The 16,012-nt window shown below is 39.2% G+C and overlaps 1 protein-coding gene across 1 annotated transcript; it reads right to left on the bottom strand.

Annotated features, from left to right (window-relative positions):
• Positions 1–2,562: 2,562 nt before the first annotated feature.
• On the bottom strand, positions 2,563–15,257 carry LOC135214631 (formin-like). Its single transcript, XM_064248966.1, has 5 exons — positions 15,128–15,257; positions 14,526–14,648; positions 10,232–10,349; positions 2,836–2,968; positions 2,563–2,652 (listed from the first exon to the last, which is right to left on the bottom strand). Exons 1-5 carry the CDS (start codon positions 15,255–15,257, stop codon positions 2,563–2,565), a joined length of 594 nt encoding a protein of 197 aa, XP_064105036.1.
• Positions 15,258–16,012: the final 755 nt, after the last annotated feature.

Below are 16,012 nucleotides of genomic sequence, written 5' to 3'. Positions count from 1 at the left end.
CAGCTTCCCCTGCTAAAAGACATTTTATGCCTTGTTCGGGCATGAATGTCTTCTAGGCTCTATGATTGAAATGAACTCTCTCTCTCTCAACCTTTAGATTTTGAACTTGCAAGCTAGTACATGTTATTTACTCTACTGAGCTGCTTTATTAAGAATTATACTAAAGCTGTACGTCTTGTTTATTACGTTATGTTACTTTACTTTACTTGCAAATCTTAATTACATGAAATATTTATTATTTACATAGTTCTCATAAGGGTTTATTTTTTAAACATTTTAACTTTGTCCCTAGCTATGATTGATTCATTAAATACAAACTCTGTTATTTGCTATATAGATATATTGACTTGTTACTTGATCATTGTCTTGATTTAACCATTGCTTTTTAGCGTTTTTCAATACTATTGCGGCAGTTTCTCTGGCCGGGTGCAAGTTGAAATTGCACACGTGCAATTCACACTCTAACCTAAATGTGAGGAGATAAAAAAGAGCAAATTGGAGACAGTTTGAGTACGGAACAAAATTTACTAGTTATAAGTACACAAGCACAAGGGGTGAGAAATTGAAGTATGAAGGGAGTGAAAGGGCACCTGCTCTGGATTATGTGCCGTCATACTCAGATAAACCTGGGAACTGGGTCAGATTGTGACAAGTGCCAAGAGAACTTTGTGACTCTCTTAGGCTACCTGGATGATTTACAATTTTTACCCTTCTTCCTTGGTCTTCTTTTAGATTGTCTGTTTGCTGTTATAGACAGACTCGGTGACTGGATCCGAAGAAGGTGTGGGTGTGTTAGGCATTCCTACTGCAGCAAAAACGGGAGTTTTGAGAATGCGAACAGTCTTTATCATTTGCTGGCGTAGTTTGAGGAGTTCTGCTGCCATCTTGGCTATATGAAAGTTTTCCATCAGAGTATCTTGTTCTGAGGATTTGGAAAGAGAGGAAGGTTTGGTTGGCGTTGGAGGCTCACAGATTACAGTGAATAATTCAGGCATGGGTTGTGAGGCCTCATCTTTGTGTGAGTCTCTGCCGTGGTTGTGGGAGTTCGAATAGGAGGTGAGGGTTTACCCTGTTGGGGAGATCTAGTGAGGGCTCTGGCACTGTCCTAAAGGCATTGGCAGGCACAGAACTCAGATTTGAGATTAGCTCAAAGTCCAGGATGGACGGAGCACGGCACTACTCAGTGCACTCAAGTGGCACTAGCAGGGCATTCATGTAAGTTTGGGTTCTTGTGGCAATGTTACCGTGGCAGGACCAGTCACACGAATTAGGCTTTGAATTGGCTTTACGTCCAAACTAGGAGGAGCACAGCACTGTCCAGGGCACTCAAGTGGTACTAGCAGCGAGTTGAAAAAAGGTAGCAGAGTACTCTTTATATTTGATGAAAGGTTTGTGGGGTTTAAACCCCCAGATTGTCAAAACTTTAGGGAGGACTTACAATCGTGTCCTAGGAGAACGCCATAACCTCTAGGAAGATGCTTGACTAATGCCAGTCTGCAGATTTTCAGTTGTTGAGGTCCGGTGATCCTCAGTTGAACTGTAAGGAGTATCATCATTGCATGATTTATTGCCTCTATGGCAATGAGGCTATGTCTATCGACTGTAGCTCCAGTGTTATCAAAAACTTTGATATGGCATGCTTGGCAGCTACCTCTGGGAGGTGCCAGAATGATAGGACCTTCAGCTGGAGGTCCTAAGGATGAGGGCGTGGTTACCGCCAAGGCAATGGCAAGTGTAGTGGTCTTGCATGGGAACTTTGCCCATAAGATGGAATGTCCATAAGCATTACCTGCAGTGCAAAAGTTTTGACCGTAGTCTCTGGCACTGCTCTCGTGGAGGGAGCAGGCCTGCTGCTGGCTGGGGGAAGCAGTGCATCATCCAGGCTCATAGGGGTAGTAGTGGTGGACGCAGTCTTCTGACTATTTCCTGGTTTGAAGCAACACTGCTCAGTGCTATGCCCGGTTTGCTTGCAGTGATTGCAAGTAAGAGGTTGAGATTAGTGTGCATTCTTAGGATGGGTTGAGGATATGTGATAAGAATGTACAAGTTTCTTTCCCAGCGTCGTACTGTGTTGCTGGTGATGAGTTTCCCAATCATCGGCTAGTTGACAGTATCCCACAATGGTTGTAGGGTGTTTCTTATATATGTAGGTTGCTAATGCACTCAGAGCTTAATGGAAGAAATCCTGAAATTTCACATGCTCTGAGAGATCCCCAAGTGCCATTGCACTGAGCACATCTAGCCAATTTTTTTAATTTCTACTTTTGTAGTAAGTCCAATCCAACCAGTACTGACCTATTTCCCTGAGTAAGCTACGCCAACATTGTCTCCAAAGTTCAGGTGTTATTTCGTAAGCTTTATTGACAACTCTCCTGAATGCTGTAAGATCTCCTTGTTCTGTGGATGTCAAAGCACAAAGAGAAACTAAACCCTTTCCGCCCATATGCTTGTTTAGAATTAAAGCAATCTCAGTCACCGTGGGTGTAAAATGTTCAAATACCTTCTCTACATGATCCAACCATGCATCAGGTTCAGTGTCTGACCACTTCTGGATGAACATGTTCATGCTAGCTGACTTGGACTATAGGGTGTAGTGGGAGTAGGGTTCTCGGCCCTATGTTGGGCGAGTGCCAAGGCATTTTCATGGCGAGCCTGTTTGAGAGCCAACTCATATGTGTGCTGTGCTTCTAGCGCTAGTCTCTCCCTCTCCTCCCTGGCTTCTCCCTCAAATTTCTCTCTCTCCTCCCTGGCTTCTCCCTCAGATTTCTCTCTCTCCTCCATAGCTTCTCTCTCTGCTCTCTCTCTCTCTCTCTCCGCCCTGGCTTCTCTCTCTACTCTCTCCTTCTCCTCCCTGGCTTCTTTCTCTGTTCTCTTTCTCTCCTCCTTGGTGGCTTGATTCTGTTGAGATTTAGCCACTTGGGCGTCAATCCAAGTCTGGACTTCTCTAATGCCAGACCCTGTCCGATTTCTAGGAAGGTTTGATGCAGTTCAGCATAGGAAGCCATAGCATTGTGAGAGGTAGGCTGTTAAGTACTAGTCCTCACAGTCTACAAAGAATTTGCTTGAATGGTGAGTGATAATAATGGCACTGATACGAAGTACGATGGTTGTTTAGTCGAACAGATGTCGCACTATCATGTGAGAATCAAGACGGACTCACAGGTTGTGGTTCTACAGGGCCACCAAGGCCAAAAGTAGGTAAGAGGGTCTGAGAAACGGGCATAGAAGAGAGAATGAAAAGCTACTCGTAGGTACTGAGGGATACAGATTTGTTCATACAAACACTTGTGGCACTAGGTCGTATTTAGTGGGGGAATGCCAGCGAAGGTGGCACTCATGGTAAGCTTTAGTAAGGTTGAATTCCAGTTGCAATTAAGCAGATGGAGAGATGGCACTCAGAGCATGTAGTTTTGTGGGGGAAGTCAGGTGGAATACGCCCGATTTATGGTGTGAATAGTTCAACAGAGTTGTGTTTTATTCAAGCACGGACTGGCTGGTTATAGTGCGAAATTAAAGTAGTTTCATTCAGGGAATGAAGGTTTTAGTTTGTTCAAACGAACGTTAGAGACTTGCATACAGACGAAACACGTTACTGTACAAGTTTGTAAGATTGTGTTTAAAGAGCATGGGGGTAACAAACTGGTACTGTTAGCAGAGCAGAGGTTACAGAATGAGTAGTAGTTCTTTATCGCCCATTCTTTGTTTTCCTCTACGAATTTATCAGTAATTTTCTGTATGCCCTTATGTATTTATTAAGATATTTAGTTTATTCGATTAAAGGCATCGATTCCATTATATTTATCTATCTATCTGTCTGTATATATATTATTTATATATTCCTCTAATATATATAATATAATATTTTAAATATCTTTTTACTTGTTACGTTAAAATAAATTCCTATACTTAGTAGCACAGTGAAATGATGGTTAGCCGTCCCTTTCTGCAATGTATGGGCTCAAATCCCAGCAGGAAAGGGAGGTTATTGTGGCTACCAAAGATACACACTCACATGCAGTCAAGTATATACACTTAAACCCACACACATGCACACCAGCAAGTGCACATACACACACATATATATGTATATATCTTATATATAAAAGTAAATGTGTATATGTTTGTCCTTATGTTTGTGCTCTATAGAAATCCCAACCACTTGACCAATCTAGACAAAATTTCTCACACGGCCATCATTTGACTGAACTTAGATATAAGGGTATGATGACTGGCTCATGTAGCCTGGTATAGTAGGTTTTCTTTATTCAGTGAAATACCAAGTTTTTTATGAGCTACAACCAATCAGAAACCCGAGTGATTATGCCAAAGCTCTCGAGACTTGGAATTTTCCATTCATTTAGGGAATGGATGACCAAGAAATGTTTCTAAGTGTATTTGCACACACAATGGTGGGAGATATCAAACCCAGATATCCAAATTTAAACAAAATCTACCCCAACAGTACCATTTGCCTTTAATTTCAGCTTTCTCCAATACATGTGCACGTAAGGTAAACACTAATATATGCAAATATATAAAATTATATATATATATATATATATATATATATATATATATATATATATTATATATATATATAACTTTAATCAGTGCGATATATTTCCATTTCCCCTCTATTCTCTGGAATGAAGTATGAACCTTCATGCGAGAAACTCCTGGAGCATCAGTTGCATGAGGACTGTGATAGAATGAGGGCATGCTATGCTGCTAGCAGCAATGTATGAAGATAGGATAGAATGAGACCAGTCTAATGGTTATGAAGGATGGGATAAAATATCTTCCTTTTTCTATAACCTTTATGACATTTAGAGGAAAATATTAGAGCTGAAGAGTGATAACATTATGAAGGCAAGAAGATAAGATGTAGTGAAGGCTGAATGACATCATTATTGTCAGAGGGATTGGCTACGTAGACTGTAGGATATTATTAAAACAACTAGAAAGATGGGTTTCGATGGGAGTCTGACGACTGTTGGGATAGAAGGAAAGTCACATGACTTCTTAGTTGCAAAAATATCTGCTTACATCATCATTGAAAAGAATGAAAATGAAACGACTGCTCGACGTTGTCATAATTGTAAGAATGACAGGACAGAATAAAGGCGATACGATATTATCTCTTTTGTTTGCCTCGAAACAAAAGGAAATAAAGAATATTTCTCCAAAACGAACGTTATAACTAGCTGTTTCGCTCTTTGTTCAGAATTACTCAGGTAAACTCTCTTAGACTCTAAGAGGAAGGAAAATTTTCCTATCACGGAAACATTCACGATGTAGCAAAATTTATGCTAATGAAGTAGGTCCCTCATTTACATTCTTGTTAATTTCTTAATTTCTTGAGGACACTGATGGATCTCTTAATTTTTCTTCTTAATTCTTCTTAATCCTCGCACTCATTTCACGAGAGAGAGAGAGAGAGAGAGAGAGAGAGAGAGAGAGAGAGAGAGAGAGAGAGAGAGAAAGTTACTATTAGTTTTTGGGGTATTTGTTGACTTTGCTTAAACCGAAAGTGATTCTTTCTTATTGTATGAATATTTCTTTTTAAATTTCGAAGTACTATCCTCACCCTCTGCCTCAGTCAAAGTAGCAGTATTTGCAGCAATATTATTAGTATTGGAAAAATAATGGAAACAAAGAAGCAACAGGCCAGAGTGGTATTTGGGATAAGGGAAATTTATCGAATGTTCTACAAATGAGTAATCAAGTTATTCATTGAAACCGTTCATTAAGTATTTAATTACCGTTGTTGGCTGTTCGAAAAGTAGTGAAGAGGGAAAGCTTTTTATCATCCTTTTTTTTTATAAATAGTACAATTGCACCTTCATTCCTCTTATTTTTAACAGCTTGTTAATTTGCTGTCGAGGTGTGATTGGAGCGCGTTTCGATTCTTTAAGACAATGGGAATCTTAGACAAATGATACTTGACGTTTCGTTTTTCTTTTGATAGGCAACAGGGAAAGATGTTAGGTTTCATACACCTCCATCAGTCAAGTAACTTTCTTTGTCCTGAAACTGTAGCCCGGAAATAATAATGAAGTGATAAAACCAGAGCAAAATAACTATTACTATACTCTGTTTTTTTCCATCTGTCCATCCGCCTGTGGTGTTTTCGTATGGTAACACTGTGTCCCAGGCTTTAAATAGTTACGCTATGAGTAAGTTTTAGGTAAATAAAAGGATATCTGGGTGTACATTTGGAATTGAAAGGTGTTGCAATAATTTACTGTATTCGAATTACACCGTTAATATTCAAAATAGGACATTATTGTAATTGTTGAATGTAAGCTGAATGTAACTATCTAGAGCCCGGGATGCAGTGTTACCATACGCAAACACCACAGGCGGGATGACAGATGGAAAAAAACAGAGTATATGTAGACTATCTTTTTTCGAATGGACAAATGAACGTTTATTTAAAGTAACTATATTAGAAAGAAGTTAGGAAACCAGTAATCGTGCTTCTCCATCAGCTGAGGTAAATGTCAATGGTGCCATCCTGTAGTCTCTCGGTTTTCTTCATTCAATGAACAGAAATATTTTGAGATATCGTTTCGTTATATAATTCCTGCCGTTTCCTTTTGGGTATAATCAACAGATTCATTTTTCTAGGAATTTACACCTTAGTTTAGTTAAGCATTCCATCTGGCGAAGGTGCCCACTGGACCCTGCTCAGCCAAGGATGGTATTTTTACCTATGCTTGGGTGTACTTTCGAAGTAGTTCTACACCTGCCTAGAGAAAGAGGACTATCTTCTTAATTAATTTACTACATAAATACGTTGGAATTCTTGAGCGTTTTTTGAATTTATTTTAGATCACGAACTTAACAATTATCTTGATTTTTTTTAATATGAACTTTGTAAATCAGTTCTATAATCGCATTAATTCTATAACTTGTCTCATTTTCTCCAATAAAACTCAAATACAGAGCGGAGCGAAGAGCCTCTTGGCTAAACTTTTGAGGTGACCTGATATCTGGTGCATTCAATATCCAGCCATTTTATTTGATTTTTCCTGTGAATGGTGAATATAATTAGATCTGATAAACTTTGTCTTGTGCTCTTATTGCGTAACTTATGGAAACAAGGTGACATATAGCGAATCATTTAATGTCTGAAAAGCAGGCCGTAAGTACTCGTCAGATTTCGAGAGAGAGAGAGAGAGAGAGAGAGAGAGAGAGAGAGAGAGAGAGAGGAAAGGCGAGCACCTCTTGTCGTATCACGCAGCAACTTATGATGCCTAGGTGGGTCCAAGTCTGTAGGGACCACTCAGTAAGCGAAAGTACTTAATTGTGGTCCTATCTATTAGGAGTATTAGTGTGTCAACCTTGTAAATACTGAATTGGGATGAAAAATGTCGCTCCGTAATTTAGAACCCGTTACGTAAGGCTTGTAGAGTTTTTTTGTTTCTTTTTAACAAAGTAACAACATTAAGCATGCAGTCCATTGTTCCATACGATCACACTTTTTCACCAAACGAAATCTTGTGTTATGAGACTTCGACAACGTGGAGAGGCTCAGCTCGTTTTCGAAAGTGTCAAATGTGTGAAATGAGAGATATATAGTGAAAAAAAAGGACCCAAGGCATTGCGCGCACTGCGTTAACAATTCACTTGATATCCAAAACACGATGATGCCTATTTGGAGTCAAAGAATCTTTGAGTGCGTGAATTCATTTCCACGAACATTCCACAGACACGAGTTTTTGTTGTCATCAGAATAGTCTTCATCGGTCATTCCTCGGTTACCTGACAGATGGCAATTCACGAAAAAAATATCAAATCGATAATTTTCTTAAGACAGTAAATGTCGTGACTTTACGAGTTAATGCTATTGGAAAGAATGGACGAAGTCACTCTCTATCATTTCTAAATCAGGCATTGGTTCGAATCCGGCCCGGGGACAAGACACTGATGAATTATAAATCCCCTTCGATGCAAATTATTTCCAACATACCTACAGTACGCTGGATCTTAAACGATGTTCCTACTTAATATTTTGGAATATTTTGGAACCCCACCCCAACCCCTACCCCACAAAAATACATATATATATATATATATACATATATATAATATATATTATATATATATATATATAATATAATACTATATTAATAATATATAATAATAATATATATATATAATATATATATATATTTACTAAAGCAGCGTTCCGAGCACCAGGCCCATTTTCAAGCTGGAGATTGCAATAGCAACATAAAATTAGGGTAGAAATACTCATCTAAAAAGAAGACTAAAAGAACACCAATGAAACTCGGTACCATTTCCAGTAGAGGAAGGATGACAGGTGATTGAATAGTGAAAGGAAGTCTGTTGTTTACTACGGGTATAGAGGGTAGAGGTAGTTTGGTTGTTCAGTTTAAAAACCACCATTTACTAATAAGGAGCGATAGATCGCTAGCTGTTGTGGAGAAGATGCTTTGGTAAGAATTTCCAAATGTTTATAATCTATATTGCACTTGCATCTGTTTGCATGGTCACGGATGCCGGGAAATTCAGATAATAATTTCATGTCAGCACGATAACTTTCCTACTTATGGTAATCTGTGCAGAACTTAAGTAGTCTTCTCGGTCACAGCTAGGACAAGTATTATAAGTGGATGACATTAGATGCATAATAGAGTTCAACTTGTATGTATGTTTAAAAATAGATCCAAGTGTCAGTGGGTTTGTTGGAATCAGCTGATATTTCATGGCCGGAAAAATAAGTCTAATAATTTGTTGATCTGGGATATAGAATTTAGTATTGGGTATAAAAGGAACTTTGGCATAGAAATGTACCCTTAGTACAGTCGGGATTGTATTGTCAAGTAAAAACTTCTTTTTCAAAATAACCATTCGGAGAACAATTCTCAGTAAAATATTTCTGTGGAACTCAGACCATCCAGAAGAGAGGGAAAAGGCTCTGTGGAAGAAGTGAATAGCAGATTTGTTTTTATAATTAAAATGACAAAAACTACAAAATTTGCGCCCAAGCCGGTGAACGTCTTCTTTATGAAACTCGAAGTATAAAAAGACGATGTTACGCGAAAACTCAGTCTCTTAAAAAGCAAGTTGTTATCTTTCTCGTAATCAGTAGTAAATATGATATTCGAATGGGCCACATTAGCAAACCGTAGAAATAGATTAGCTTTATATTTATCTTTCAATGAAGTAAAACTATCGTCGACTTAACCACAGTAAAACAACAGGTGACAGCGTTACTGTTGTGTAGTAACCGCTCCACTAACTCACTCTCAAAAATATTAGCCAGCTTGCTTTCTGAGTTTCTTAATTTGTCCCGCCATAAAATATCTGTTGATTCTAACAAACCCACTGGCTTTTGAATTTATTTTTAAATAAGTGAACCACCTTATGGCATCTAACGACGTCTACTTATATACTTGTCCTAGAAGTGATCTAAGAAAATCTGTCGGAACCTCAAGGAGACGTCTTAACTTCCGCATAAATTGTTTTTATTATGATTATGTACTTTTAGAGAAGTGTTTTACTCTAATTCTATTTTGTTATTGTAAATTTTCACTTGAAAATGGGGCTGGTGCTCGGAACGTTGCACCAATAAAGGTGTTATTTGAAACGGATGTTTGCCTTCTCATATATATATATATATATATAATATATATATATATATATATATATATATATATATTATATATGTGTGTGTGTGTGTGTGTGTGTGTGTGTGTGTGTGTGTGTGTGTGTATATGTGTGTATTTGTCATAATCACGCGTGAATGTTTTCGTTTCGCAACTATAAAGGCACAATTGCCTAATATCCGATTCACGATACCTTGGAATGCCTTATAACACCTAAGGCGAATTAAAATTGATGAGTGCTTCGTCACTAGCGGGGTTCTAACCGTTCCCTGGGAATAAGTCTATTTCATTTTTAATTCTTTTATTCCTAACATAGAATTCTGTAAATTTGTATCTATAATTGTTATTTTAATAAACTGTTACTCCTATTAGTTCTATGTTGTTTCCACTTTAGCTAGAGAATGAGACGTTTCTCTCGAAAAGTAGCGCCATATGTTGTAATAAACATCTTACAAGACTTTCTGAGTCGCATTTAAAGCCTAGTATAGGATAAAGGCAATACACTCATTACAGCAAGAAATTCTGATTCATATCCCACCATCAAAACCTCTTGAAACACACACACACTCACACACACACACACACACACATACCCCAACACTGAGTCACCTAATGTACAAAGTGTAAGTAGGCGTCGGTCGGGAATAATTTGGGACGGACACCGGACATTAGATTTGATGAGAGTCGTGATCAAAACCACCTGTTGGACCGCTGAAGGGGATGATGGAGGTAGAAATATAAACAAGGATAGTGTAGATGCTTAAGATTCAATGTAGTAAAAGGACAAGATACTAGATAGTATATAGTATATATATATATATATATATATATATATATATATATATATATATATATATATATATATATATATGTGTGTGTGTGTGTGTGTGTGTGTGTGTGTGTGTGTAAGTGTTGTGTGTGCTTTATTTATTAATGTGACTGTATGTTTCAAGAAGTTTTGATGGTGGGATATGAAAAAAATTTCTTGCTCTAATGAGTGCATTGCTTTTATCCTTTTCTAGGCTATTTCCTTGATATGCTCTTGGCCATGGATAAGTAGGTATTTTCTATAAAAACGAAGAAATATATAGCAACATTTTCAGTATACTGTTTTCACAAGGAAAAGGTCACCTGACTAATATAAATTGTTCCAAAACTTTTGCCCGGCGTAGCATTCAGGCAGACTGCACCTCAGAAAGTCTTCCCTTAAACTAAACTAAGAATGTAGTGGCAAGAATGTTAAGTTGCCTGTTATTATAATGACAAAGAAGTCAATTTTCCTAGAACGACTTTTCCGTTAAAAATCTAATTAATTATAGCTAACTCGAAAAGTGTTTTATCAACTCTGCAGGAGAAGAGCAAATAGGTGTAATTAGAGCGCACAAGAGGCGCGCATGCGGGACCTGGACAGCTTCCATCCTGGAAGCTTCTTTGAGTTGTGGTTGCGATGGTGTCCGTGGCCTGTTCTTGATGCCTCCGCACGCAAAGCAATGGGAGATTGCCTCCTAAAATACGCCCGACAGCCTAATGATGATAGCCAGCCGTTTCCCCCGACGTAATAGTAATAATAATGATGATTATTAATGCACGCAATTATGATCAGCAATGCACCATTTGGACAGCACGATTGAAAACTAATTATGTAATTATTGTGTAATCAACAATAAATTATGACGACGTGTTGGTCATTATTTATTATATTTTGACTTCACTGAGGAATTTCTTCCTCTGGCAGGAAAGAAATAAGGATAAGAGAGGTCGGTCATCTCAAGAAGGCAACAAAGGAGGAGAGGAGAGACGTGTGATGCCAGTCTTCGCTGATCTTCCTTCTAACATTAAGCTGTTTGTTCTGACGCCTTTGCTTTTTTTTTGTTTTTGTTTTTTTCTTTTTCTTTGGGGTTTTACCTACACATTTATCTAAGCTGTGGTTTCCATTCAAATCAGACACTACGGACATTCTCTTGTTTGGCTGTTTGTCTGTCTGTCTGTCTCTCAATCACAGACCCCACCCACCCCGCACAAACCCACTCACCCACAAGCACACTCAAACACACTCACCCATCCAAACTCGCACACACACACCAACCTACGCACCCACCCTCACACATACACACACCAACCTATCTACCCATCCATGCACACACTCACACAGACAGACAACAACACACACAAATGCACACCAACCCACCAACCGACAAACACACACACATACTGACCCACCCAATCACCTATCCATAAACATACACAGTAACCCACCCACCCACACATACACACACCCATACATACACATCACTTGCACCAAAGGGGGTGGGGGTGGGAGGGGCTTACCTGAAACAGGGCTGGTTCTACCCATGAAACTGGGCTGGCTCTGCCCGTAGTCTTAGTAACTAAATAAACTTTACAAATTCAATACATCTAATTTTGGTATACATATGACTTGCTATCCGCAAAAGTATACTGTGGGGGTAAGACATCAATGCAGGGGTTAGGAAGGCTGTGACATCGAGAATGCAATGGAGAGGAGATGAGAGTTACAAGGAGTTACAAGGATTAGGATGTCTCAAAGACTTGTTAGTCCATCCGAGGAGACATCGTGTGCTCACTTATCTCTAGGAGCAGGTTTTACTGTTCGTTCAGTGTCCTAATGATTTTGTCAAGCTTTCTTTTAAACTCTTCCACATTGTTGCTGTTTACAACTTCTGGTGGCAGTTTATTCCATTTAGTGTCACATATCTTGTATGTAAAGAAGTTCCCACAGTGGGATGTGTTGTATCTCTTCAGTTCTAGTTTCAATCCATTATTGCTTGTCTTGTTATCGTTCAACGTAAATAGGTTACCGTCTACTTTTGTTATGCCTTTCACTGTTTTAAATGTCTCTATTAGTTGTCCTTGCAATCGTCGTGTTTCTAAGCCCTACATGTTCAGGCTCTCTAGTCGTCTTCAGTAACCTATTTGCCTGATGGATGGAATTAACTTTGTGGCTCTTGCTTGTACCCCTTCTAATCTATTTATGTCGTTTCCTAGTGTTGGTGACCAAAACTGTACTGCATATTCAAGATGAGGTCTAACTATTGATGTGTGGAGCTGCAGCATTGTTTCCTTGTTTCTGTATTTGAACTGCCTCTTTATGTATCCCACTAGTTTCTGTGTCTTCTTTTCAGCTTTTATGGACTGTTTTGTGGATTTTCAGTCCTTGGTAATAATGACTCCAAGGTCTTCCTCTTGTTCTACACTATTTATGTCATTTCCAAGCAGCATGTAAGGTTGTTTGTTCCTACTTGTAACACTTTAGACTTATCCACTTTAAAAGGCATTTGCCAATTTTTTACCACTCTCCTATGCTCATTTGGTCATTTCTTAAACTTTCCACTGCATCTGGGTCTGCTGCATTTACACCTAGTTTGATGTCATCTGTAAATTTAGCTATCCTGCTAATTAAGCCTACACCAATGTCATTAATGTAAATTCAGAGGGTAGTTGTTAGGGAGAAGAAAGAGGGAGAGAGTCAGAGAGAGAGAGAGAGAGAGAGAGAGAGAGAGAGAGAGAGAGAGAGTGTGTTTATCGGTTATCATTCACAGTTATCCCACGCAGCGCCAGGTTGGTCAGCTAGTATATATATATATATATATATATATATATATAATATATATATATATATATATATATATATATATGTGTGTGTGTGTGTGTGTGTGTGTGTGTGTGTGTTGCTGGGAATTTTTTTCCTTATGAAAATTTATGACATATGAAAGTGCACAGAAGTTACATGTTTCCGGTGTGTAAATAACCAAATAAACCCAAAACCCGTCGTACCTTATTCTTGCTGGCGTAATTTTTGCATGATCTTCAAAATTTTCTATTCCTGAGACGAAAATATTGCAGATCTCACGGACATTTGAGTCTGTATTAATCCCGACGATATTTCTTGCGGTATTTTCGGCCGTGCATTAATATCTGTTGACGCGCGCAGCTTTCGTTTCGAATGGAATGCAAAGGTAGGAACTCACGCAAGTCTTTTCTGTCTTTGTTTTTCCGAGTCATATTGCCATGAAAGATTTTGCTTTGTAATATTACACTTAAGCTAAACTAATGCCTAAAGGTAGCTATGAATATTTCAAATGGTCAATGGCTGTCTTTTTATAGCTAGATTACACCAGCACTGGTATTAACTCCGTTAGGGAGGGCCCGGACTTACAGGCAAGAGAGAGGATGGAATAAGAGCGGAGGAGAGGAAAGAGGTGCTGGAGGGGTGGGTAGGAGGTGAGAAGGGGGTTTGGTGGGGGGAGGAGAAGAAAAACCGTCGGAAGGAAAATCGTCTGCATAAATTTCCGTTCTGGGAGCAACACTTCAAGCCCTCTGCTCCGTGTTATGTTCTTCAAACGCGTTCTCACAAGGCAGCGATAACGGGCACCACTCCATCGCTCGCTTCACCCAGCGAGTCTCTTGTAGGTAAGCTTCGGTTCAAAGCGTCTTTTAGTTATGCTGGTTTATCTTACCACCTGAATGCTTTTGGCATTGCTTTCTTCCCAAGCTTCTGTGACGGAAGCAGATTATGAGAAATTGCCTCTTTCGACAGGGACAAAGGAAAATGAAAGACATGAACACAGGAAAATGGAGGGACGACCCTGAACCTTGTGATGAAGCGTTAGAGCAACGGAATCCGAAAAGATTTGGAGCAAGACGAAGATCTCCTAGAAAAAGTTGCCTTCGTCGACTCCTAATGTGAAAAGGATCAGAGTATGTAAATAAACGTCGCCAAGGGCCTGGGGGCCATATCTTTTACACGGCGAAAATTCAATCTTCGAGTTTGAAATCAGCATATGAGATCTTGAATTGGAGAAATTCTCGGAGAGATCGTCCAAGGCGATAAAATTTTTGGATCCTTACTCCTGGGAGGAGGAGGAGGAGGAAGAGGAGGCGGAGGAGGTGGAGGAGGAGGAGGAGGTGGTGAGGATTGTGGTGGTGGTCGGGGAGGGGTGGCAGAAGCACGATGAAATGTTTGTATATAAACTGAGAAGCAGATTTTGTCGCCGAGTATCAAATCGTCTCAGATATCTCGGGACTTTTGCGCTCTTTCCATTTGCACACTGTAAGGCAGAAATTCTCCCGTTCTTTCAAGCTATATCATTCTCTGTAAGGCATTTGACGCATTTCATGATCTTATCGATAATTTCATCCCTTTATATTCATTTCTACTTGGTGTTTATTGTAAAAGATGCCAATAGATCACCAAGCATATTGCCCCTGTATGAAGCCATCACTCACATTACCGATTGATACGACCTAAAATTTGAATAACTGAAATTCGAAAGAAGCCATTTTTTCCTGAAACTTAGAATGACAGCAGCATGCCTACCGCTCAAGCAATAGCGTGACGTCACTTAGGGAGAGGTCTGTGTGAGGTCTGAACGAAATCCATTGGACAGAAGAAAAGACGTTCCAGAATCGTTCTGGAATCATTTCAGAATCATTCCAGGAATGACGATTACCACCAGGAGGACCTGGGGCCAAGGAGGAGGCACTGAAGGAGTGAGGGACTAGGGGAAAAGGCAGGAAGGGAGTGGAAGGGGGAGGGGGTTGGGTTCGAAGGTAAGGAGGCGGTGCCAGTCCACGAGGCATATCAAGAAGTAAACATATAGCGTCGTTATTTAAATAATCACCTCCCAGTGAAATTTCGGAATTGGAGGAGGAGTGTAAGAAGTTGGCTGACAGTTGCGACAATATGGAAATGTTGGTATAAAAAGCGAATATCATGGGGCTATGCATAACAATAGGGTCGACCCCGAAGGAGCCTGGAAAAGACCCTGGAAAAGAGGTTCTGGAAAAGGACCACGGAAAGAGTAGAAAAAGGAAAGCGAGAAGAAGGGCATTCTTTTCAGAATTACCACCCACTACCATCTGCTAGAGGTTGAAGTAGTTTCATTTTTAAGACCATTGTAAAAATAAACATGGGTTTTCATTCTGTTACTTGCTGGAAGGCTACTTGATTGATGCATTTGGAATTAAAAGTATTAGTCAAAGATTGATATATATTTTCTGTTTTGTATCAAAGATAGTTGTTCATTAATTAAGCCACTCTGTTTGACAGCATTCTCTCCTGAATACACCAGTCGACAAACTCATGAGCGCACAAACACATAAACATGTCTGTAAAGTTACAAAATAGAGTAACTTTCATAAAAAGTACACCAACTGGTAGTGGTGCGCTGGTCAAGTCTGGTGCTAGAATTGCGACCTGTGGCAATTTTTAAGGTGCATTAATGTCTAGAGAGAATTATCTCATACTTTAAAAACTAAGTTCAACCCCCTTTGGCTAAAGTTGCACCTACTCTCGTGTTAATTAACACAAATCAGTCACTTCCAGAGGAAAGAAT

This window comes from Macrobrachium nipponense, chromosome 46, assembly GCF_015104395.2.
Source record: "Macrobrachium nipponense isolate FS-2020 chromosome 46, ASM1510439v2, whole genome shotgun sequence".
NCBI classification, from domain to species: domain Eukaryota; kingdom Metazoa; phylum Arthropoda; class Malacostraca; order Decapoda; family Palaemonidae; genus Macrobrachium; species Macrobrachium nipponense.
This window is presented reverse-complemented; position numbering and strand designations above follow the sequence as displayed.